This window comes from Equus asinus, chromosome 20 (assembly GCF_041296235.1).
Source record: "Equus asinus isolate D_3611 breed Donkey chromosome 20, EquAss-T2T_v2, whole genome shotgun sequence".
Lineage (NCBI taxonomy): Eukaryota > Metazoa > Chordata > Mammalia > Perissodactyla > Equidae > Equus > Equus asinus.
Genome location: NC_091809.1, coordinates 112,022,380 through 112,049,130, shown reverse-complemented (window position 1 = coordinate 112,049,130; position 26,751 = coordinate 112,022,380). Strand labels below are relative to the sequence as shown.

General features: G+C 38.0%; 1 protein-coding gene and 1 pseudogene across 24 annotated transcripts in view; one reads left to right on the top strand and one right to left on the bottom strand.

Annotated features, from left to right (window-relative positions):
- The window catches only part of IMMP1L (inner mitochondrial membrane peptidase subunit 1), a 69,976-nt gene that overhangs the window by 1,657 nt on the left and 41,568 nt on the right, over nucleotides 1-26,751 (top strand). For 6 of the 24 annotated variants that reach the window (XM_014863234.3, XM_070491413.1, XM_014863235.3 and 3 more), the window contains one exon: nucleotides 14,604-14,716. In XM_014863234.3, coding sequence (XP_014718720.1) covers nucleotides 14,653-14,716 — 64 coding nt within the window. In that variant the 5' untranslated portion in view covers nucleotides 14,604-14,652. Of the gene's footprint in view, nucleotides 1-2,421; nucleotides 2,518-3,464; nucleotides 3,550-6,261; nucleotides 6,342-11,957; nucleotides 12,061-12,881; nucleotides 13,589-14,603; nucleotides 14,717-26,751 lie in introns of those variants that run through there. The other 18 variants (XM_070491418.1, XM_044751772.2, XM_070491417.1 and 15 more) reach the window with 7 other exon arrangements.
- Nucleotides 17,202-26,057, bottom strand: LOC106845255 (lipid transferase CIDEB pseudogene; annotated as a pseudogene).

The following is a 26,751-nucleotide window of genomic DNA, read 5'->3' as shown; positions in this document are numbered from 1 at the left end:
CCTGCCTTGCTGTTAACAACATATCAGCTGGAAAACTAGATCAAGGTTTAGGTGCTGTCATTTCAAATTTTTTGCCAGTATAAATCTGTAATCTGAGTAATTCAGTAAATAGCTGTTGAATGCTTACTGTCTGTTTAGACCTAATTGCATCATTTTTGACCTATAGAACTAAAAATGTTCATATTTGGGGAGGGTAAGATTAGCACAGAAAACAGCATAGCACTCAAAGTGGACACATTGAACAGCGTGTGCTAATTTTGTCCTATAGTAAGTAAGTGCTAAGAAGACCAAAACAAAAAGTGACAATCTGGTATAGATTCAAATAGAAACGTATAGACGTTCAAATAGAAACGTCTTGGATACTTTTAGTGCTCTGAAAACTTTGAAATACTACAAATAGTGAATTTTTGTAGGTTTTGTTACTACATATTTCCTTGGTTTCTCCTCTGCTTCTCGCTTTAGTTCTTTAAAGGTAGTGGCATGATGCTTTGTTTGCTTTATTACTGGAACTGAAGAACTGTTTTCAACTTTAACTGTTATTTGGGAAGCATGACATATATCTTTGGTATAACATCATCATAGAGTAGATTAATCTGTCCTAATTTTTTACAAAAACAACTGCTATGCTCTCTACTTATCCTTCAAGTCTCACTTTAACCAACACATCCTCAGTAAAGCCATTTCACCTTGCTGTCAAAATCAAATCAGCTCCTAAATACCAACGAGTGGAATTGGAAATTAAAAATACAATACGATTTACAATAGTTTCCAAAGAATCAAATACTTAGGTATAAGTCTCAAAAAGAAATGTATAAGATCTATATGAGGAAAACTACAAAACTCTGATGAACAAAATCAAAGAAGAACCAAATAAATGGAAGGATATTCCATGTTTATGGATAGGAAGACTCAGTGTTTTCAAGATGTCAGTTCTTCTCAAATTGATCTATAGATCCAATGCAATCCCAATAAAAATCCAGCAAGTTATTTTATGGATCTTGACAAACTGATTCTGAAGTTTATAAGGAGAGGCAAAAGACTCAGAATGACCAACACAATATTGAAGGAGAAGAACAAACTTGAAGGACTGACACTGCCAGACTTTAAGACTTACTACAAAGCTACAGTAATCAAGACATTGTGGTAGTGGCAAAAGAATAGACAAATTGGTGGAACAGTATAGAGAGCACAGAACTAGACTCACATAAATATAGTCAATTATCTTGGACAAATGAGCAAAGACAATACAATGAAGCAAAGATAGTCTTTTCAACAGATGGTGCTGGAACAACTAGACATATACATGCAAAAAATTAACTCAAAGTGCATCACATACCAAATTGTAAAATGCAAAACTATAAAACCCCTAGAAGATAATATAGAAAACTTAGAGAACCATGGTGATGGTGGTGCTGTTTTAGATACAGCACTAAAGACATGATCCATGAAAGAAAGAAATGATAATGGGCACTTTGTTAAAATTTAAAACTTCTGCTCTGTGAAAGACAATGTCAAGAGAATGAGAAGAAAAGACACGGACTGGGAGAACATATTTGCAAAAGATACATCTGATAAAGTGCTGTTATCTAAAATATACAAAGACTTTTTAAAACTCAACAATAAGAAAACAAACAACCTGATTTAAAAATGGGCCAAAGACCTTAACAGACACCTGACCAGAGAAGATATACAGGTGGCAAATAAGCAAATACAAAGATGTTCCACATCAAATGTCATCAGAGAACTGCAAATTATGACAACATTGAGATACCACTGCACACCTATTGGAATGGCCAAAATCCAGATCACTGACGCCACCAAATGCCAGTGAGGATGTGGAGCAACAGGAACTCTTGTCTATCGCTGATGGGAAAACAGAATGCTACAGCCACTTTGGAAGACGGTTTGGAGATTTCTTACAAAATTAAACACACTCTTAGCATACGATCCAGCAATTGTACTCCTTGGCATTTACCCAAAGGAGCTGAAGACATTTCCACATAAAAATCTGCATGTGGGTGCTTATAGCAGCTTTAATCATAGTTGCCAAAATTTGGAAGCAACCAAGATGTCCTTCAGTAGCTGAATGGATTAAAAACAGTGTGGTGAATCCAGACAGTGGAATGTTATTCAATGCTAAAAACAAGTGAGCTATCAAGCCATGAAAAGATGGGGGAAACTTGAATTGAAATTACTAATTGAAAGAGGCTATTTCAAAAAGCTGCATACTGATTCCAAGTATATGACATTCTGGAAAAGGCAAAACTATGGAGACAATAAACAGATCAGTAGTTGCCAAAGGTGGTAGAGGGGAGAGATGAATAGGCAAAGCACAGAATTTTTAGGGCAGTGAAAATATTCTGTGCAATATTATAATGATGGATATATGTTATTACACTTTTGTCCAAACCCATAGAATGCACAGCACCAAAAGTGAACCCTAAGGTAAACTGTGGACTTCGGATGATTATGATCTGTCAATGCAGGTTCATCCTTGGTAAAAAATGTGGCATTCTGGTGAGTGATGTTGGTAATGGGGAAGGATATGCCTGTGTGGGGTCAGAAGTATATAGAAAATTTCTTCCTCTTAATTTTGTTATACTCCTAAAACTGCTCTAAAATAGTAGTCTCTAAAAAAAAAAAAGTAAAAAAAAAAGGATCAGCTATATAAAATCTGCCTGAGAGTTCCATAAGCAACATGTATGGCACCCTTTGTGGCTACATTGTGGGGCCATTTCCACAGGGGTTCCAACAAGTTGGCATTCTGAGAAGTCTTCGGGTACAATGGAAAGACTGCAATGACCTATTTAGGAGTCACCAGAAAACATAATAGTCATGATACGCAATTAGCACCCCATGACAAAAATGGGTACCCTTTCAATTGGTCTTTTAGTGGCTTTTCTGATACCCAGGGTCCATATTACCATGGTGTCAGTGCAGGTAAAGCATATAACAGAGATATTGTGGAGCCTTACTACAGGCCTGATGGCATTTTGGCAGCATGATTGAATGAATGCCAAGGACATACCTACACAGAGGGAGTTCTTGGACCCCACGTAATCCCTTTTTGCTTCCTGTTAGTGTGCTCAAAGAGGGAAACCAGTCCTTACTTCCAGCGTCGCAGATTTGTTTTACCTGTTTTTGTACTTTATATAAATGAAGCCATACACTGTGTACTGTTTGACTTCTTTTGCTTAACGTTATATTTATGAAATGATCGTTATTAATGTTACAGTTGTGGATTACGGCTGTATAGTATTGTGAAAATATATCACAATTCACTATCAATTCTAAGAGAATTTCAGTTGAAATTCAATTGAAAGAGATTTGGCTAGTTTACCATTCGTAGCCAAACATTTTTCTAACGTGATTGTACCAATTTACACTCTTACTAGGAATGTTTGAGAATTTCAGTTGCTTCTCATCCTTAACCAACATTTAATATTTTCTTTCTTTCATTTTAGCCATTCTGGGAGGATTATTGTATGTCAGTCATTTGGATTCGGGCTGAGGAGGTCAAGCACCTGTTCATGTCTCTTGGCCATTTGGGTAAACTCTTCTGTGAAGAGTCTGTTCGTGTCTTTGCCAATTTTTAAAAATTGGATTGTTTGTCTTTCTCCCTGGATTTGGAGGAGTTCTTTTTATATTTTGGATAAGAGTTCAGTTGCATGTAAATGTATTACAGATATTTTCTTTTAGTCTGTGGCTTGTCTTTTTATATTCATAATTGTCTTTTGATTTTAGTCAGACTATATTCTGATGTATCAACTTTTCTCTTTTTTTTATTGAGTTAATGATAGGTTACAATCTTGTGAAATTTCAGTTGTACATTAATGTTTGTCATTCGTGTTGTAGGTGCACCACTTCACCCTTTGTGCCCACCCCCCACCCCACCTTTCCCCTGGTAGCCACTTATCTGTTCTCTTTGTCCATATTTTTAAATTCCTCATATGAATGGAGTCATACAGAGATTGTCTTTCTCTAACTGGCTTATTTCACTTAACATAATTCCCTCAAGGTCCATCCATGTTCTTGCAAATGGGATGATTTTGTTCTGTTTTGCAGCTGAGTAGTATTCCATTGTGTATATATCAGCTTTTCTCTTTATGACTAGTGCTTTATGGCTTGGTTTGCCTGCTCCAAGTTTCCATAGATGATCTCAGTGTTTTCCTCTAAAAGCCCTGCTATTTACTTTTAAACATTTGAGTCTTTGTTCTGTCGGAATTGATTTTTTGTCTTTGGTGTGAGGCAGGGGTAAAGGTGTATTTGTTTTTCCTATTAGATATCCTGTCATCCAGCACCATTTATTGAAAAGACAGTTCTTTCCCTGCTGTACTGAATCATCACTTTTTTAATAAGTACAGTTGCACATGTTAGACAGATTTCTTTCTGCACTGCATTCCATTGGTTAGTTTGTGGTTCTTCAGAAGGATGACTTCTTTTCTCTCAGAGTTTTAACTCCCTGTACTGCACTGTGCTCAAGCTAGATCAGTAAGAATAAGAAACTCACCCTTTGGCAATCCCTTTTTAGAAGTTTGACTCCTCCCAAAAATCTGTGTGCTTTTCTTCAATCTGTAGAGCCGTCACATAATTGCTTTTTGTATTTTGTCCTGAGTTTATGGTTATCATCTAGGGGAGGGTTCGTCTGTTAAGCTTACTTCACCTACCAGAAGTAGCTCCTATTACCTTTTTAGGGACTGTCATTCTTTCTTTTTTTATTCCTGATATTGCTTATTTGCATTTCTTCTTTTTTATTTTTCGTTGCTAGGTTTGCTAGGGATTTTTCATTTTTATGAAAATTAATTTCTTAATTGATTTTCTGCCTTTTCTAATATACTGTTGATAACTATGGGAGTAATTTTCTATAAGCACTGCTCTAGCTGCATCCTACAACTTTTAACGTTTCATGTTTTCATCATCATTTATTTCAAAATATTTTCTACTTTTTGTTTTGATTTCCTCATGGACCCATGAGTTTTCTAGGACACTTTTGATAGTGCTGAAATACTGAATTAAATTAGTTGCCAGTAAAGCAAGTATCATCTGAGATTGTCCAGGGCACTTGAGTACTTATGTTCCTCCTAATTTTAGTGGGTGTTTAAATGTAAACAAGAAACTGGGGGGTTTTAAGTTAAAATTTAAAAATCCATTGTATAATCATATCTTGGAATATTCAGTCTAATAGGGTAAATGTATCAAAAGGTAAACATGTTTTGATTCAAGGAGATTTGTCAAGTAAATGTATCTATAAAGGCGAACAAGACATTTTTAGTGGTAAACACTAAAAATTTTTAGTGATAATAGGAAAAGAAATTCCAGAGCTAGAATGGTGTAGCATTGGTATATCTCCCAATCTGGGACTGTTCTTCCATCTTTGCGTATAGCTCAAGTAAGAAATTGAACAACTATTGACTTGACTGGTGCCTGGCACTCCTTTTGTGGGTGAACTTAAGGGGTCTCATGGGCATAAAGCCACTGTGCTAATCTAAGCCTGTGTGGTGTTCTAATTGTCCTGGGCATTTCTGTTGAGATGTGATCACTTCCTCCTCAGTATGAATAATTAGGGGACCCCAGGGAAAGGCCAGGTATTAAAAGCCATTCCAGGTGAAGCTTCTTACATCCCATCCACTGGTTTTGCATGAAGGGTCACACAGGCTAGTGAAGCTCCTCTCTGGAGAAATATGTAACTCTTGGCTCAATGAGTAGTGTTAGCAGAGGGAAATACATTATTTTGACAGCTGTTTCCCACTTTAAGAGTCTGGATATGAAGTATGTGTATACTTCATATACTGGATATGAAGTTTCTTGCAGGATAAGATGAAAATTAAAAATCCTAGCAAACATTTTCATTGTTAACTCAGAACTAAATTGGAGCCATCTATAACACAAATTTTTACTTTTTATTCATGGCTCTTGTTCTATATAATTATTCTATCATTCTTTGAATTATATTTTTCTTTGTAAACACTATTATTTTCAAATTTGGTAGCATTAATTAATTGCATTCTCTATATTGAATTCTTTTATAATCTCTTCTATATCTATCATGATATTTAGCTTCTCATTTGTAATGTTATGTCTGGATTTTTTCTCAGTTCATGTCTTTTCTCTCTGAATAACTTTGAAGGATTTTTAAAAAAATCTATTTTAGTGCTATTTTCATAGAATGATATCTTAGATTTATACATTAATTATTTTCTTTTCTAATGTTACTAATTTCTGTCTTTTTCTGAATTTAATCTTTATTCCTCCTTTTTTTAGGTTTGTGTTTTTTTCCACTATCGCACTTTTTAAAGCAGTAATTAAAATACAGTTTTAGTAATCTGCTATGGAATTTCCAGGTAAGCCCGGTCCCGTAGAACTTCCTGTGTTGATGGAAATGTCCTATATATCTACACTGGCCATTTCTATAGACATTAAACACATATGGCTGTTGGACACTTGCAGTATGGCTGATATAACTGAAGAACTGTACCTTTAATTTTAATTATTTAAATTTAAATACTACATTTGGCTAGTTGCTGCTGAATTGGACAGCATAGCTCTAGGTCAAGATTTGACACACACAGGTGTGTCTAGGGGTATATATGTTTTTCTTTTCCTGCACTGTAGTCCCTGGGTCCTTTCCATTATTTTTCCTCCTTTGTGTGTGTGTGTGTGTCTTTTTTGAAGGGGAGAGAGGAGTCTCTTTTCCTGCAATTTTTAGAAAGATTCTTACCCTCCTTGGGTTGTTGCTTTATATTTCTTCAACTTCTGTTTCAAGTTTTCTGTTTGTTATGTATGTAGGGGAGGTGGTGTTGGAAAGGTATTCTATTCTAGATTTCCTTAATTATTCTTTTTGTTCTTTCTACTGTTTCATACACCTCTTATTTATAGGTGCAGTGTCTTATCCAATAACTCTGAAGATTTAAATAGAAATTCTTGGGGCTGGCCTGGTGGTGCAGTGGTTAAGTTCGCATGTTCAGCTTCTCAGTGGCCCAGGGTTCGCTGGTTTCAGATCCCGGATGTGGACATGGCACTGCTTGGCAAGCTGTGCTGTGGCAGGTGTCCCACGTATAAAGTAGAGGAAGATGGGCACGGATGTTAGCTCAGGGCCAGTCTTCCTCTACAAAAAGAAGAGGATTGGCAGTAGTTAGCTCAGGGCTAATCTTCCTCAAAAAAACAAAAAAAAGTTAAATAGATATTATTTTCCTTTTGTTTTCTTCCTGAATTACCTCTGATTTCTCCAGAGTTACTTGTTCTGTTTTTCATAGTGGGCTTTCTTTTTTCATTCTCGTGGTTTCCTTAAATGTTGGTGATCCTTGGTTGTCCGTTCATATTGATATATGACCAGTTGAGTAATATAGATAACTGGAGTGAGTTTGCTCTTCTTTGGCTCCCTAGCAAATCTTTACCCTCAGCAGAAAGAATCTTGATGGGAAGTTCCCTGTAGGTGGGTAGGCAGGACTTTATTTATTTATTTATTTAAAATGTACAACACACTTTATTATTTTTAGTTTTTTTAAGATTTTATTTTTCCTTTTTCTCCCCAAAGCCCCCCTGTACATAGTTGTGTATTTTTAGTTGTGGGTCCTTCCAGTTGTGGCATGTGGGATGCCGCCTCAGCATGGCCTGATGAACGGGGCCATGTCCACGCCCAGGATTTGAACCGGCGAAACCCGCGGCCGCCGAAGTGGAGCATGCGAACTTAACCACTCAGCCATAGGGCCGGCCCCTAGGACTTATCTATTGATGTGCTTTTCTCAGAGCGGATAAGCAAAAAGCAAGCAGACGGACTGGGCCCTTTTCTAATAGCTGAATAAGGAGGGTCCTGTCCTGGGTTCCCAACCGCCATGCATTGGAGCCCAAATTATACCTTTTTTTGTAGATTGCCCTCTGTAACTGATGATTCAGCTTACAACCTCTTTGGACCCACAGCAAGAAAAGTCCCATCTTCCCTGAAACATTCTCCTGTGTATGTGGTTGGCCAGGGGTCAGCATCCTTTTTCAGAGACCAGATAGTAAATATTTTAGGTTTTGCTGGCCATTCAGCCCGTTTTACAACTTCTCAACTCTGCCATTGGAAAGCAGTCGTAGACAGTACATTAACAAAGGAGCATGGCTGTGTTTTAATAATACACTTTATCTATGAACACTGACATTTGAATTTCATATAATGTTTACACGTCACAAAATATTCTTTTTTTCTTTCAGCCATTTAAAAGTATAGACATCAGTCTTGGCTTGTAGGCGATACAGAAGCAGGTGGTGGCCTGGGAGATTTGCCCTGTAACCCGTAGTTTGCCAAACCCTGTGCTAGACTTGGTCTCTCACCCTGTTCTGCCTATCAGTATGATTTCGTGTGTTGTAGCTTCCAGAAGTTGCTCAGAACCTCTTGTACGTTCATGCTTTTCACTCCTCTTTACTGACCTGAAGGTCAGCCTTTTCTTCTATTCAGGCCTTTGACACATTGGATGAGGCCCACCACGTTAGGGAAGGCACCCTGCTTCCCTCAGTCTGACGACCCTCATGTTAATCACATCCGAAATCACCCCTGCAGCAACACCTAGAATAATGTCTGACCAAACATCTTGGTGCCCTGTGGCCCAGTCAGGTTGACATGAAATTAACCATCACAGTCACATAGCTAGTAAGTGGTAGAGCTAGGATTCACAACCGAGCTAAGCTGTCTGACAACAAAATCTATGTTCTTATTTATGATTTGCACTGGACCCAAACTCAGTATTAGTATCCTCCTAAAGATAGCTCCTTTTTGGGCCAATTTATAGCCATTAGCACAAGAAATGTAGCATGTTTGCCTTGCTAAAGTAGGTATATATTCAGAGTGACCAGGATGGTGAGAAAATGTGGTATGAAACAATTAGGGTAATAAGAGGGATATGTTTAACCTAGAGGTGAATGGTTCTGACTTTCCTAAGTCCTGTCTTAATCTTGTGCAAGAGAAATTAGGCTTTTGTTTCTGTAGCGCATAGAAATTTCAATTTTAATTCGGATTAAAGAAGGACTTGTCAGAGTTGTCCAGCACTGAAACAAGATCTTTAATATTTTAAAAATAGTTGCTTTTAAAAATCTTTAGAATTTTAATGCCATGCTTTACTTTTTATATTTTTTCATTCCTCAAAATGAAAGGTTAAAAAAAAGTTAAAGGTCGTTTTGTATCATAATTTTGTCATTCCTCAGAATGAAAGATTTGAAAACAATTTCATAGTCTGGTATTCCAGGGTTAAATTTTTTTAAAAAATGAAATTGTTACCAATTTCACCTCACTCTCATGTGACTCTGACCCACACTGGGAGGAGCTCCGAGGAGGGGTCCATGGGTGGGCTTCGTACCCACAATCCGCCCCTTCCTTGGAGGGTTCTTTGATGTTTGGTGTCACGGATTTGAAACAAAACCGAAGCTGAGCGTTCAACAGCACAAGCTTTTATTCAGTGGCCAGAGAATGGAGAAGTGGGAACTATGTGCACAAATCAACGTCTCAGCTCATGAGGCAGTTAAGCAGTTGTTACAAGGGGTGGAGGTAATGAAGGGGAGGAATATTCATAGTTATTTGGGTAACCGGGCTGGCTTTTCAGGGGAACAAGAGTGCCACCTCTTTTCTTTCCTTATATAGTTATATGTGGCGGTTGCCGTGGCAGTTGTAAACTGTCATGGGCTGGTGGGTGTGTCAGGTAGCATGGTAGTTACAGTGAGTGTGCAATGAGCTGTGGGGCCTGTGTCAGGTCAGGTCGGGCTGCTGTGTTGCGTTTGACCTATTTTAACTGGTTTTGGCTATGTGTCTCAGCCATCTCCTCCTGCTCATTGTGGTTTCCTGTGAGCTGGAGAGAACGTGTTGGGCTTGTTCTGAACAGGGCTGCAGTTACTGTCTATGGGGTTGCGGGCCAGGTAACAAAATCTTGTTTCCTTTTCCTAAATGAACTGACATGGAGTTAATGAATTACTGTTCTGTGTGATGATCTTTTTCCCTCACTGAGCATTGGAATATGTTCACTTCAGAGCTTATCAGTACCCCAGTCTTGATTCTCTAATTGAAATAGTTATGTCAGCCCTCTCACCTGGTTCAAGGTCTTGGACCCTTTTTTCTTAAAAAACAAAACAAAACAACTTTTTGTGATAAAAAACGTCTAATGTAAAATTTACCATTTTAATCATTTTTACATGTGACATTAGGTATATTTACCATGTTGTGTAAACATTACCACTATCTATTTCTAGAACTTTTTTATCATCCCAAACAAACTCTTTACCCATTGAGCAGTAATGCCCCATTCCTCTGTCACCCCAGCCTCTGGTAAGCTCTGTGCTGTGTCCTGTCTCTATGCATTTGCCTATCCTGGTACTTCATGTAAGTGGGGTCATATAATATTTGTTCTTTGTTAACATTTGCATAATGTTTTTTACTTAGGATTGTGTTTTTCAAAGTTCATCCATCCTGTTTCACATATCAGAACTTCCTTTCTTTTTATGGCTGAATAATATTCCATTGTAAGGATATAGCACATTTTGTTTCTACATGCATCTGTTGAGAGACACTCGGGTTGTTTCCGTCTTTTGCCTGTTGTGAATAATGTTGCAGTGAACATTGGCATACAAGTGTCTGTTAGAGTCTCTGCTTTCAGTATATACCTAGGACTGGTACTGCTGGATCGTACGGTAATTGTGTGTTTAACTTTGTGAGGATCTGCCAAAGTGTTTTCCACGGTGCCAAACCGTTTTGCATTCCTATCAGCAGTGCACAGGGTTTCCAATTTCTCCACATCCTCAGCATCTTTAGTTATTTTCCTTTTGGATAATAACATCCTAATGAGTGTGGTTTTGATTTGTGTTTCCCTAATGATTTGTGATGTCAGCATCTTTTGCAATGTAGATAGACTGATTTTTCAAATCTTCTGGTGCTGATTTCTTTTTGCTTAAGAGTTCCTTCCTCAATTTATCCTTTTTTCTCTCACATTTTACTATAAGCAGCAAGGAGAAACCAGTACACGCCTTCAACACTTCGCTTGGAAATCTCCTCAGCTAAATATCCAAGCTCATCGCTTACGTGTCGTACTTGTCACCCAGCAGCAGAGCACGTTTCAGCCAAGTGTCTGCTGCTTTATGAGGAGGACTGTCTTCCCTCCAGTATCCCATAGCATGTCACTCATTTCCTTCTTGAGGCTTCACCGGAAGCCCTGTTAACGTTCATATTTCTACAACAGTCTTTCCCTGATGAAATATGTGTTCTCTATGATGATAGAAGTTTTCTCTGCCATCCTGTTCACTTCCTTCTGAGACCTCACCAGAATCTCCTTAGCAGCTCTATTTCTACCAGTAGAAATAGAGTGAATGAAGAACATTCTTCAATCTTTTTTTATTTTTAGATACCTGTTACAGCCACACCCCATTTCCTGGTACTAAATCTGTATTCATTTCCTAGGACTTCCATCACCATTACCACAAACTTGGTGGCTTAAAGCAACAGAAATCTGGGCCGGCTCTGGTGGCTGAGGGGTTCAATTTGGCACACTCCGCTTTGGTGGCCCAGGTTTGGTTCCCAGGCACGGACCTACACTGCTCATCTGTCAGTGGCCATGCTGTGGCAGTGGCTCACATACAAAAAGAGGAAGATTGGCAGCAGATGTTAGCTCAGGGCGAATCTTTCTCAGCAGAAAAAAAACCCTGGAAATTTACTTTGTCCCAGTTTTGGAGGCCAGAAGTCCAAAATCAAGGTGTGAGCAGGGCCGTGCATGTTCCAAAGGCTCCAGGGGACTCCCTTCTTGCCTCTTCCAGCTGCTGGTGGCTCCTCTCGGTCCTTGGCTTGTGGCAGCTTCACTCCCAATCTCTGCCTTCATTTCCACATTGTCTTTTTCTCTGTGTCTCTGTGTGTCCTTTCCGTCTCCTATGAGGACGTTTTCATTGGATTTAGGGCCCACCTTAACCTAGTATGATCTCACATTGATCTTTACCTTAATTGTATCTACAAAGCCCTGCATCCCAATAAGGTCACATTCTGAGGTTCCAGGTGGACATGAATTTGGAGGGAGGGGGAAACATACTCAACCCACTACTGTCTCTCTTTAGGTAATTATATTATAAAAGTATTATATAATCTGTAATTTTTAAAAATCTCAAAGTATGTGCATAATATTTTATTATTTTACAAAATACTAATACCGTTAATGTTAATGTTCATATTAGAGAGTGCTGAATAGGGAAATCACTTTTCTTTTCAGACTTTACAAGATATATAAGAAGTATGGGGTCATTTAATGTGTCTTTGCTTTTTAATGAGGATTTGTACATTTGTGCATGCATGCAAACATGAATAAACACTAAAATTTGTTGACTTATGAAAGTTTATTACTTAGTATTTATTCATGCCAATGTAGTAAAACCCTAAATCACCTTGTTTTTTTTTTAACTTTTTATTAAGATTATGATAGTTTACAACCTTGTGAAATTTCAGTTGTACATTATTGTTAGTCATGTTGTAGGTGCACCACTTCACCCTTTGTGCTCTCCCTCCCAACCCCCTTTCCCCTGGTAACCACCAATCAGTTCTCTTTGTCTATACGTTTAACTTCCACCTGTGAGTGGAGTCATACAGAGTTCGTTTTCCTCTATCTGGCTTATTTCACTTAACATAATACCCTCAAGGTCCATCCATGTTGTTGTGAATGGGACGATTTTATCCTTTTTTATGGCTGAGTAGTATTCCATTGTGTACATATATATATATATATATATATGCCATATCTTCTCTATCCAATCATCAGTTGATGGGCACTTAGGTTGCTTCCACCTCTTGGCTAATGTAAATAATGCTGCAATAAACATTGGGGTGCATGGGACTTTTGGAATTGCTGATTTCAAGTTCTTTGGATAGATACCCAGTAGTGGGATGGCTGGGTCATAGGTATTTCCATTTTTAATTTTTTGAGAAATCTCCATACTGTTTTCCATAGTGGCTGCACCAGTTTGCATTCCCACCAACAGTGTGAGAGGTTTTGTTTTTCTCCACAACCTCTCCAACATTTGTCACTTTTTGTTTCAGATATTTTTGCCATTCTAACAGGTGTAAGGTGATATCTTAGTGTAGTTTTGACCTAAATCACCTTATTATTTGAATAGTCTGATCTCAAGTTGATTGCAATACGTGTGTGAGATTAGATTTCCTTGAGATTTTTGGATGTTTCAAGATTGACTCCAAAATGTTTAGCGAGTTCTTCAAATGCTTAAATAACTCAGGGGAAAAAATGTTTTTTGGAGGAACAGCAATATAATTTAAGTATATTTAGTTGAGTCTTCCAGTCAGGTGAGATTAAGATCAAGCACAGTGCCTGTAAATGGGTGAAGGAGTATATTTAAGAAGACTGTTGTTACCGGAAAAACCCTCCTTTTTAAGGGCCCTAAGATTAAAGGGGAAAAGATGGTAGGATCATAAAGAGAGGAGATCGAATAAAACAGAAAACAGAAATTGGCACTGAAACAGAAATGCATTAGAGAAGAGAGGGAAGATAGACGGCAGAAATTAGGAAGTCCCAGAGAAGTGAAATGTACAAAAGCACAGGCAGGAGAGAGGATGACAGAGGACTTGCGGAGGGCAAAGGTGAGCGAGAGTGCCTGGGGAGCTTATGTTGGGTGGGAGGCTGGTCAGTGGGCCAGCGTCCTCTCAGCTGCAGTCAGTTACTGACGGTTATTAGAGTCACTGCAGCGTTGATGTCGTGCCCTTAAGCTTCTCATGTCATTTTGCCATAAAAGACTAGTAGGAACCACTTTACATATTATTCACTAAATTTCAAATATGATACTATTTATATGCTAATATATTGGTATTGATATGTGATATTGTATATTATATAAATTATATGTGATTACATATATTTCAAGGTGAATATTCCTATTGTTATCTCCTTTTAATGGCAAAAATTTGGTTTTAAGTGTAATGTTCTGTGTAAACACATATAAAGCAAACTGTTTAACATTTCAAATAAAAATGGAGATAAAGCTTTTTTTCTCAGTCATAAGAACTGGCATGGAATTATTACGGTTGAATATGAGGTAGATTTTGACATCCAAGACAGTATCAAACATAATATGTTTTTCCTTTGTCATAACTGCTCCTAGGGTTTTTCTACAATATCACGTGCTTCCTCCTATTCAGTCAGTATCAGACTAATCAGTCTGAACACACCAGAGTTACAAACTACCTCTCTGCCGTCTTTTCATTCTTAAAATTAACCTCAGATACTCATGCTGAAATGGAGAAATGAATGTTACATCCTCTCCATTACCTGCCAGTTGTTTACAAGAATTTGGTGTGTCGGAACTCTATACTGTTGGCTTATCAACGCCCTTAAGTCCTTGACCACAGTTCTCTCCAGGTGGATTGATATTTTAGGTTGCCCATTTACTTTCCTCTTCTTCAGTTTCCTGGTGGATAGAGGACTTTAACATTCGGGGTTTTTTTAATTGTTTTATCTGAAGTGTAGTCAGTATATGAATTCAGAATCCCGTTGACCCACTCGAAGGAGGATGCACCTTACCAACTGATCATGTGCTAATTCAACTGGACATGGCGGTGAGAAACCTTCACCTAATGTAATTTGGGTTTCCTGCTTTAGGAATCCTGAAACCATGGATCACCCATATATGCGTTGAGACGTGCTTTGGATGTTTTTTCCTGGAAGCCTTGCAACTACCCTAAAAATTGAATGTATTGTGGAACAGACCTATGGTAAGTGTATTTTTTTCCTCTTTTTCTTCTGTCAGTTTCATGTTCAAGTTAAGTCTTATGAATGTTGTAATGCTGCTCCCTGCTGGACACAGTGTAATTTTTAAAAATTGGCACTTAATAGACGGGCAAATAACTGGTTGCTGGACCGCTGAGGAGGGGTCCTGGGACCGCTGAGGAGGGGGACCCTTGGCTGCTGGACCGCTGAGGAGGGGGACCCTTGGTTGCTGGACCGCTGAGGAGGGGGACCCTTGGTTGCTGGACCGCTGAGGAGGGGGACCCTTGGTTGCTGGACCGCTGAGGAGGGGGACCCTTGGTTGCTGGACCGCTGAGGAGGGGGACCCTTGGCTGCTGGACCGCTGAGGAGGGGGACCCTTGGTTGCTGGACCGCTGAGGAGGGGGGTCCTTGGTTGCTGGACCGCTGAGGAGGGGGACCCTTGGCTGCTGGACCGCTGAGGAGGGGGACCCTTGGCTGCTGGACCGCTGAGGAGGGGGACCCTTGGCTGCTGGACCGCTGAGGAGGGGGACCCTTGGCTGCTGGACCGCTGAGGAGGGGGGTCCTTGGCTGCTGTACCGCTGAGGAGGGGGTCCTTGGTTGCTGGACCGCTGAGGAGGGGGACCCTTGGTTGCTGGACCGCTGAGGAGGGGGACCCTTGGTTGCTGGACCGCTGAGGAGGGGGACCCTTGGTTGCTGGACCGCTGAGGAGGGGGACCCTTGGTTGCTGGACCGCTGAGGAGGGGGATCCTTGGTTGCTGGACCGCTGAGGAGGGGGTCCTTGGTTGCTGGACCGCTGAGGAGGGGGATCCTTGGTTGCTGGACCGCTGAGGAGGGGGATCCTTGCTTGCTGGACCGCTGAGGAGGGGGATCCTTGGTTGCTGGACCGCTGAGGAGGGGGATCCTTGGTTGCTGGACCGCTGAGGAGGGGGGTCCTTGGTTGCATTCATGAAAACAACAGTAGACAACAAAAGTAACGGTGTTATCATAATGTGTGATATCGTTGCCTTTGGGTTGATATCTGGAGCGCGATGAAAGTGCTGATAGTTTTGCTTCTGAATTTCATTGTTGGCTTCCTTTCAGTGGGTGTCTAAAAGTTATAGGAAACATACAGTGAAGGATGCTTGTAAGTGATGGACCTTTTGTGATTTCCTAAATTGTGTGTGTATATATGTTTGTAATTTGTCAGGTTATTATTATTATCTCTTTTGTAATAATTTAAATTCCCTGTACTTCTGTTTTTCCAAAGGAAATATTTAAAACAGCTCCAGTATAATTTAAATTAGACATTGTTGAATCTATTTTGAATGTCACCCTACGTTACATTTTATAGAGTGTAACGTGTTTTGCGTATCCTTTCTATAATTCAGCTATCGTGTTTTCTAGTACACACAGTGAGCCATGGTTTCACAGAGTGACATTGGGTTGGACCTCAAGTGCTGTGTCTGTGTCCATCCTATCATGAATGCCTTACAATGTATGCCTACACAGGTGCTCCCAAAATTGTTTTAAAATGTGCAAGAGTTAACATTGTTTTTCTTCCTACTTTCAAGCTAAAATATTATATTTTTTGGCGTGCAGCCTGTATAAAATTATTACCTGGATAGTAATGTAGGTGTTTTGAAAGCAAAGAAAAAGTGACAAACAACATTGAACTAATGAGATTTAACAGGTTAACTGGTCTTATACTCCTTAACAGCCTTGTACGTTTTTTATAGCCATTGGGAAACCCTTTGAGATCTACACTTAATTAGGAATATGGAGAATTAGGTATAGTAACTTATTTCTTTATTATCAAAATATTTCAATAAAAATTAGAAATGTAGACCAAGAAAATAAAATTTTTAGCAAAAAAGGGGAACCCTCAGTCTTTCTTTATAAGAATATATTATTTCAGAAAATACATCATTTCAAACTTTGTTGTAAAATATAACATGTAGAAACAGAAATGAATAGTAAAATGAATAAGCATAAAGCAAACATCCATGTAACCGTAGGTCATTGCTGGCATCCCAGAAACCCTTGATGTAATCTTCCTTTTCTCTAGAGGTAAACAATGTCCTGATTTTTATGGTAATTGTTTATATGATTCTCTATATAATTTTATCACTTTTGTATGTGTTCCTCAGCAATACATTTGCTTTTTGCCTCTTTTTAATCTTTATGGAATCATATGCACGCTCTTTTTTTGATAAATATTTTTATACTTTTGTGGGAAATGTGTTTGTTATTTTGGGGGGAAGGGAACAAAGATGTAGCCATCTCAGGTCAGATTAGAGAGGCCTGTCTTCAGTGCACTGGGGAGCTTAGGGACAGGGGGAGTTGTAAGGAATTTAGATGTAGCAGCGATCAGGGTGGGATCCACATGCCAGGGCACAGGCTGGTGGCCTTGCAGGGTGAGTGGGAGGCTAGAAGGACGGCTGGGCAGGGACAGCGTTCTTCAGGAAAGGGCCCGGGCCAGGGGCAGAAGGCATTATGCTGATGGGGCCTCTCACAGCACTGTCAGAGAATGGTGGGGGAGTCAGGCGAGGTATCTAGTCTGCACTGCCTGCTGGTCCCCAAACCTGTTGCTGTCACAGTTCTCTGAGTGTGTCTCTTAGAGTGAGACCAGGGGCAGAAGCTCAGAGCACCTTCTCAGTAGGCACGAAGGCACCCCTGCCGCCACCATTGCTGAGCCTCCATTGCGTGGTGGAAGGGGGAGGAAATCCCTGGCAGCATGTGGCCCAGTCCTTACAGTAGCATGGAGGTCCAACTGGAGGTGTGCCCTGAGTCCTTTCTCTGGGCCAACTCCTTGAAAGTCATGACTCCTGCAGTAGAGCTCGTAGAATGTGGCTGTGACGTTCAGGCTGCTAAAGAGGTCTCACGGGTTTTGCTTAGATAGGTTGAGGGTGACAAGGGCAATGTCCTTGCTGTGCTTGGGCTTCTCCCAGCCCAGGCCATGTGACAGCACCCACTCGTGCTGGAGCTCCAGCTTTGCCTGAACTTTGGCACTCTCAGGTACGTGTCATCTTCGTCAGCTGGAGGAGTCCTCGCTCTCCACACAGGTCCCAGCCTCCTCCAGCATCAGTGTTGGCCCTCCACTCAGTGCTAGGGTCTGCACTGCTCCTCCAGCAGCTCCTGGCAGGTGGCAGCTGTGCTTACAGACACAGAAAGGTGGCTGCGGTGGTAGAACTGAGGACCAGACCCTCCATGCACAGCAGAGCTCCTAGTGGATACTGACCTGAGCCCAGACACTGTGCCGCATTCATGCTTCCATCTGGGCTGCGGCTTGGCTGCTCCTCCAGCCGCTGGTGCGGCTATGGGGTGCCCACTGGGTTGCCAGGCGTGGGATGTGGGCGGGAGGCTGGTGAGCACCTTTGTCTGGAATCAGGTACTGTTCTTCCCTTACTCAGCATCGTGTTTTGCATATCATCCACGTAGTTGCATGTGGTTTATTTCATTTCATTGTCACGTGTTCCTTTGGAGCGAATATGACGGAATTTATTCATTCTGTTGTTGGTGGATGTTTGGGTTGTCTCTGGTGTTTGGTTTCTATAAATAACATTGCCGTGAACATTCTTTTACATTTTATGTGTTGTTTTTTATGTGTCATGTGAGAAAAGTCATATTTTCAGGTTAAAGATAATTGATTATAGTGGTATTTTAAATTAATTTAAATTCATTACATCCTGAGAGTAACACATATCAAATATTGGAAAAGATTTTGAAGTGATTATAATTTATTTTTCTGTAGCCTTAAATGTATGGTAAAGTGGCATATAGTTGGTGATAGTGTGAAAACAGTGTATACACAGCATAGGTACTGACGTCGGACCTAATGCGCTGAGTCTCTGTGCCTTCATCTGTTCACCATCAGGTCATGTTTTCTGTGACCTCTTCACTTTACTGATGAAGAAACTAAGGAGAGCTCGAGATTGAGTCACTTGAACAAGGCCATTTAGCAAGTTGGCGCTAAAACCAGACCAACCTGTCCACTTGGCAGTCACAACTAAAGAAAGCTAAGTGAAAAGTGAAATCAGGACGTTTTCAAGAGTGTGTCCAGCCATTTAAATGGAAAATTTGCCTGACTAGCTTTCAGGAATTATCAGATATTCTTTGGACTATTAACCAAGAACAAGATTAGCACAGGAAACTGTATGTGTAAAGCCCCCAAAATGTTATTGCACTTTATCACAGTGCACCTTCTAAAAGGCAGCCATAATGCATTCTAACCTTGAGTGAGTAATTCCTCATTCATTGGGCTGTTAGGAACGAATGGTGTATTCCTCCTCTATTAGTTTTCTGGATAATTGAACCTACCCTTTCATGTGCCAAAATTTGTTTATATGAATATTTTCTAAAATATAAAATTTACCCTTCTGATTTCTTAAGCAGAAGAAACTGAGTATTATTTGGAGGTGTTTTTTTTGATGGTTCAGCGTTGTCTTCGTGAATATCAGTTGTTTCACAGAATTTATGTGATTTCCTCAGAGACCATTAAGCTGTATAGTGACTGTTCTCCTAAATTCTCCTAGACTGATAAGCTTTAATGTTCTTGGTGCTACTTCTGATGTGTTTTTTGTTTTGCCTTTGTTAGGTAATTGTTGTCTTTTGCTGTTGGTGCATTATATTGACTCATATTAAAATCAGCATTTGCCTAACATTTTACATTGTGTGGGTGAGAGCTTAGTATGGTTCTACCCCATCTGCTGACTAAGGGCGTAAAGTGTGTGGCAGCTTTTTAAAATTTACTTAGGGGCCAGCAACTAGGCTAGCCAGTTTGTGTCAGGGGCCTGAGGTTATTCACAATTGATTTCTGAATGATGGAAATGCAGCGTAGATTGTATTTACTGGTATATCCTTACGTGGGGACTAAAAATTGCCATATGATGTTTTCTCAAGGCAGTTATAGTGATATTAAAACTAGGTTTACTTAAGGATTCCTTCAAATAGGAGGTCCAGTGGACATTGATGGTTGTTTCCTGATTATAAAATATCTGATTTGGGCCTTGAAATAAAAGCAATGTATTGAAAGTGTCAGTCATAAAGATTAAACCACCTTTGAAATGATAGCTTTTTAAAGGAAAATATAGAAGCAACAGATTCGGTTTCATGAAAACATTTAAGTGCTCCAGCAAACATTCATTTAAAAGTGAAATGCATTTGACTCCTTACCCAATTATAAACTATTGAACTTTAAGTGAATTTAAAAGATAACTGGTGTGGGGGTGTATTTGTTTTTAGATGACAGGAGTTACTGGGAAGAAAGATAGACAGTTGCTATCCCAGCACATTAGGCATCAGTATGATGATTTCCTATGTCAGTGAGATTTTTTCAACTTGTGAAGATTCATTTGCTGTTAAACTTAGTATGTCAACAAATTTTGCATGTACATCTGGGGAAAAATAGCTTCATGTAGTTTTTTTGCCATGAGAATAAGACTAATTGGCAGTTTCCAGAGAAAGACCAATGCAATTACACATTTGTCTCAGTACCAACTCTGAGAATTTGTTACAGATGTACTTGTGTGCTCGTAAAATAAGATATGTATAGGAGTTTTCATTGTAGCTTTTATTGTGGTAGCAAAGATTGGAAATACCCCTAATGTGTAGGGTACGGTTAAATGAAGTATGACATATCTATACAATGAAGTACTCTACAGCTGTGAAAAAAGAACAGGTGTTCTCTATAGGCAGTTTTGGAAAGTTTCTAATGTACTTGTTATTTGAAAAGAGCTGAGTTCAGAGTGATAGTAAGCTACTTTTTGTGTAAAGGCAGTAATAAAAATATATGTTCGTATTTGCTTGTATTTGCATAAAGAAAATCTGGAAGGGTATACAAAATCTAAATCCTGTGTGCAAATGTGTAGATGGGACTTTTAGTCTATATTTTTTAGATTGTTTTTAACTTTTGAATATGTAAATGTGTTATTAGTTAAAAATAGTTTTGGGGGCCAGCCCAGTGGTGTGGTGGTTAAGTTCATGTGCTCTGCTTCAGCGGCCTGGGGTTCACAGGTTTGGATCCTGGGTGCAGACCTACACATGGCTCATCAAGCCATGCTGTGGTGCCCATCCCACATAAAATAGAGGAAGATTGGCACAGATGTTAGCTCAGCAACAATCTTCCTCAAGCAAAAAGAGAAAGATTGGCAACAGATGTTAGCTCAAGGCCAATCTTCCTCACAAAAAAAATAAATAAAATTAAAAGATAAAATAAAAATAAATAAAAATAAAAATAGTTTTGTTTTATTTGTAAATCAAATGAGAGAGAAAGAAAGGGGCAAGCCTACTATATTTACCAGGAAATTAGCCAATTTTACTCCTGTATCCCCAAAGCCTGGTGGATAGGAAGCACTGAATAAATATTTGTTTTACAACTGAAAAATGAACTCTATAATCTTTTGATGATCTCTTTTAGCTTCTTTCTTTCCTTTTTGCTGAGGAAGATTTGCCCTGAGCTAACATCTGGTGCCAATCTTCCTATTTTTGTCCTGAGCCGCTGCCAGTGGTGTAGGTCTGCACCCAGGAGGTGAACCAGTAGGCAACGGGACTGGCCCACTTTTAGCTTATTTCTTAAAGTATCTTTTCAATATGAGAAAACAGCGTGGTAACTCATGTGTTGATTCCAGTATAGAAATAAGAGAAAATATCTAAGTGAGAGATAATGAGATACATAGTTTATTATTATACCATGAAGTTTCATTTAATTTGTATGATATTGATATTAAAGAATAAATGGTGTTTTCTTTAACTTCATTGAAAAGTGAAATCAAAGTTTTCAAGAGATTCCTATTAAATTAGGTAGTAAGCTTTCATAATTAACAAATAAAAGCTTATGAAATTTGAGAGCAGGGGAAAACGCACACATGTTCTTTATACTGCCTTACCCTCTGTGGTAATTGAGTTTCCCACCTGAGGGCAGATTTTCAGGGCTGAGACTGTTTCAGAAGCTCTGTTACAACAGCAGCAGCAGCAGCAATAGCAGCAGCTACTTCTGACACAAAACCCAAATATCTCTGAAAATACCGTATTATAGGTTGGGGGATGGAGCAAGATAATAGGGTGAATGGCTCTTGCACCTTCATTTATAAGAGTCCAGGAACTTAGCTACTGAGTTGAAAATTTGGTTGTTCAAAGAAGTGGTATAAGAACCGTCAGTTTTCCCCTTTAGATTATATTTATATCAGTTCCTAAATTTCTTACAAGGATTTTGACTACCTTGTTTATCTGTGTATTTGTGTGTAAACTCCTTTTAAAAGAAAGCTATAGATACAGAAAAGTGCACATATTATAAGTGGATGGCTCAATGAATTTTTCAGAAGCCAAATACACCCATGTAACCAGCACCCCGATAAAGAAAAAGAATGTTATTAGTGCCCTAGAGCACCTTCATGCTCCCTTCCAGCCTGTGTCCCTCCCCGCGCAATAACCACTACCTGGCTTTGAACAGCAGAGGTTAGTTTTGCTTGGTTTTGTATATGTAGAATTACACAGTATAATTTTTTATTTTTATGTATGGTCCTTTGCTCGACATTATGTGTTGAGATTCATCTACATTGTTGCACGTAGTTGTGGTTTGTTCATTTTGATGGCTACATTCCGTTATATGACTGTATCGATTTGTTATCCATCCTCTTAATGGACATTTGGGTGGTTTCCATATAATGCTACTATAAACACTTCCATACATGTTTCTTGATTAGCATATTTACGTGTTTCTTTTGAGGATTCATGTGTGAGCAAAATTACTGGATCATAAGTATGTATATGTCCAGCTTTAATCAATATTGCCAAACCGTTTTCTAAAATGGTTGTACTAGTTCCATTCATATGAGAGTTCTAGTTGCTCCACTTAGTCTTTTCCCCACCTTTTTCATTTTCAAATTCTAGTGGGTATAAAGCAGGAAACGATTATCATTTTAATTTCTGGTTCCCTGATGATTAATGAAGTTGAACACCTTTTCATATGTTTATTATATATTTACATGTATATTGACTCTTTTGTTATTCTTTTGTGAAGCACCTGTTCACTTCTTTTGCTCACTTTTCTGTTGGACTGTCTTTTTCTTTGATTTATAGGAGTTCTTTATATAATCAGAATATGAGTCCTTCATTGAATGTAGCTATTGCAAATATTTCTTCCTCTCTGAGGTTTGCCTTTCAATCTGTTAATAGTGCCTTTGATGAAAAGAAGTTTATGACTCTAAAGTAGTCTAGTTTGTCATTTATGTTTAGTGCTTCTTATGTTTTGTTTAAGAAATATTTATCTACTTCAAGGATGTTCTGTGTTTTTCTCTGAAAGTGTTATTGTTTTTACCTTTTAGATTTGTAATTTTAGACTGTATTTTCATGTTAAGCAATTTTGCTTTGCTTTTTAGATTCTCTAAACAGAAAAAGGAAGTAGACTTATGTTAATGACCGTGATTATATACTTTCTACAAAATACTCCCTTTAAGACAACTGTATTTATCTATGTTTACCTTACCTGCAGCTTTAATGTACTGCTTTGTTTATTTGTTTGTTTTTAAAGAGAGTCTATTAGATTATTCAGGGAAGAATTTCTGGGGGTGGGGGGCAATGAATGTTACAATTTTCAATATTTTTAGCAATACTACTATTCATAAAAATGTTTATCCATTATATATAAAATTTTGTGAAGTATTTTCAGATACAATCCCAGTTAGCTCGTTTGGGTATAGTTCTGTTAAAGCTTAGGATATTTAATTGAGGGAAGAACTAAGTTTTAGCTTTAGTCACCAAAGCAATATAAAATGCTGGTTGTTATATTTAAAAATTATTTTTATAAGCTTCTCTTAAGTTATTTTTATTTTAAGTAGGATTTCTTGTGAACATCCGTTTGTGTACAAGTCAAGAACATTTATAAGGCCTTATGTGATACTTTTTATTCAGAAATATTTTAGACATATGTTCTGATTCTGTGCTGTTATTCATATTGCAGGAAAGTGTTTTTATATGCCTTGGTATTTTAGTTTTTATCTTTTCAACAATGTATATTATTAACCTCATGATTATTGTAATATTCAATTTTACATGTATATTTCATAATGAGAACAGTTACTTAAAGCTATTTTGTCTGTGATCACAATGCTGAAATCAAAGAAGATGGCCGTGCTTGACTTAACTCAGCATTTAGATTTGTTTCATGTCATACACTTTTTACTTTAAAGCATCAAATTAAATATTATTTTATCCTGGCTTTTATTTTAATTCATGCATTTAAAAACTGAAATTCCGATAAAAGATAGTTTCAGAATAAATTCAGTGTATTATTTATGAGTGGAGCAACACATTAGCATTGGGTTCACAATAGATCCTATCGCTTTTATTCCATCTTACAAGCTTAGCAGCACAAACAGAATAATCAACATATTATTTGGCTGTCATCTGCGGAACAGAAACCAGAGATCACAAGGAGGTTTTCCCTAGCTGCGGGGATGGCCTTTTTGTTCCAAGCCCCCATCTGGGAGGGCCACGGTGTGTTATCATATGGAACGCGGGGTTTTCTGTAATCTGCTTAGCTGCACTGCAGTTTGAATCTTCATTCCATGTTTGTGTAATTTATAATTTTAATGAGACCATGGCTCTTGTGGGCTTTGAAATATATTAAAAGCTCTTTTGTGCATATGCTTTTGTTCTTGCTTAATAGGCTCAGTGTATTTAAAACTGATGAATTTTTATTCATGAATTTGGATGTCTGGGGATTAACTTAGACTGAATATCATTGCGCTCATCTATTGATGGTTAGAAAGTTTTTTATTGTTGTTATTTTGTTTTAGTATTATGTGTGTTTGTGTGTGTCTGTGTGTTACTTGTAACCGGAAAAGGAAGGAACTTACGTAATTTTAAAAGGATAGGGAAAAGTGGCGTGGCTAGGTTCTAAAGAATTGATTTGGGTTTTATCCACCTTATTTGTTGATACTTATATTTCGTCTTTAGTCTTAGTATTTTAGATAAATGTTATAAAAGAATAATTATGAAAGCAACTTTCAAATGAGTTAATACCTTATATACTATTGTTTATATTGAAATAATATTCCAATGTGTGACAAAGATAGACTGTATTTTAATTGTGTAATATGACTTGTCTGTCGTCATACGAAATCAGTTATTAACTTTCTTGAATTAAATTAGGTATATGCTTTATATTTTAACTATAGTTTTCCTTGTTTCTTTAAAACCCTTTTTATTAATGGATTTTTTTTCCCCTACATTCCTGGATATGATGAAAAGACTAATGGAAAAGCAGCTTTTTAGTAATTTATAAAATTGACCTTTTTTATTTTGCTAAAATTCTAAAATACACTTAAATGCTTAAAATCTCTACAGTTATTGCTTATAATGTATTTTTAAAATGTGAATATAAACAACTCTATAACGCCTTAGAAAAAAATCATGGTTCTTTCTAGAGCCAGACGTGTTTTTTGAAGTTGTTATCTACTGGACTCAATGAGAGGTAACACACAGAACTTAGTAGACTTTTATGAAGTTGTTCAAGGTACGTTTTTTTCTAAAAACCTATGTTTACCTGACTAAAACATTTTTGTAGCTATAAACATCATTCTTTTTTGGTGATGGTTGGCACTTTGGCCACTCCCTTCTTCTCCCCCACTATCCTCAAGCTAGAAATATGAAATAGAGGCTAAAATGGTGGCATTTTGTTCTTTACCAGGCTTATCTATCAGATTTGACACTGGAATGCTTGCTCTTCCATAATCACCTTCTGCTGTGGTGTTCTTATTAGTTGTACAATTTCACTTCACTCAGGAATAGACTGTTGAAGATGTGTGGTCTGCTAAAGCAGTGTTATCCAACAGAAATAGAACATATCATCCATATATTTTATTTAACCCATTGTCTCCCAAATGTTATCTTTTTAACAGTAATGAATATGAAATATTTTACTTTTTTTGTACTAAGTCTTCAAAGTCCAGTGTATATTTTCTACTTACAGTACATCTGAACTTGGACTAGTCACATTCCGAGTGCTTCGTACCATATATAGCTAGTGGCTACCTTGTGGAACAGTGCAGCTCTAAAGGATTACGTATAAATATTATAACAGAAATGTGTGTTTTTGCATTCCTCATTGTTCTAATAATGTCCTAATCAAGATAACCAAAGTGTGTCCATGTGCTGTGTAGTTGAAGTTAGTGTTTTTATAGCTCTGTCCTTGATACTGTTGGTATATGTTTGCCTGATCAGTATACAACAATCAGAATTGTGTCACCTGACTCCTGAGTACTTAATCAGATATTGCGTAGATATGCTTAAAGACATTGTGATGATGAGGAGATAATGGCTTACTGTAATGGATGTGGTATGTTCCTCCAAACTTGTCAAATAAGCCATACTTCGAGTGTACCAAGGAGCCTAATTGTATAAGAATCCCATGGCAAATCTTAGTACTTTTTTTTTAAAGTTAAGAACTCCTTCTCTTTGCATTCTTAGAATTTTTCTGGGGATAGGGGTTTGTGTGAATGTATATGAATCTCTCTTTTCATATAAGTTTATTTAGAACTGGTATAGCTTTAAACTTCTTGGAAGAAAAAAGCTGAGCATAAAGTATTGTTTTCTAAATATCTCTAGGATTCTACACATTTTAAATGCTCTTTATATATTCAAATATAAGGAGAGGTTACTTCACGAAGTACTTTAAAAACATGTAGTTAAGAATTATAAAACCTTGAATTACAATTGATTTGAATTTATTTAAATATTTTAAAGTATAAAATGATAAAGGTGATTTATGTGAAATACTGCTGCTGTACCTACGTTATAAAAAGTAGAGACCTTGTGTGTAATTGACCTTGTTGCTCAAGTATGGTTTAGAAAGAAAATCCTGTGGTTTTGAGATCTCTGAATTTTTCACGTTTTCTAAATTTTTAGGGAAATGAGCTAATTTTTCTGTACTCTAACCTATGTGGATATTGGCTGATGCCTGTTGTATTCTTTTACTCACTTAAATTTTTATTGACTTCTCTCTGTGACTTCTGCATTTCAAATGTTGGCGCAAAATGTTAAACTATTCTTTAAACAATACCTC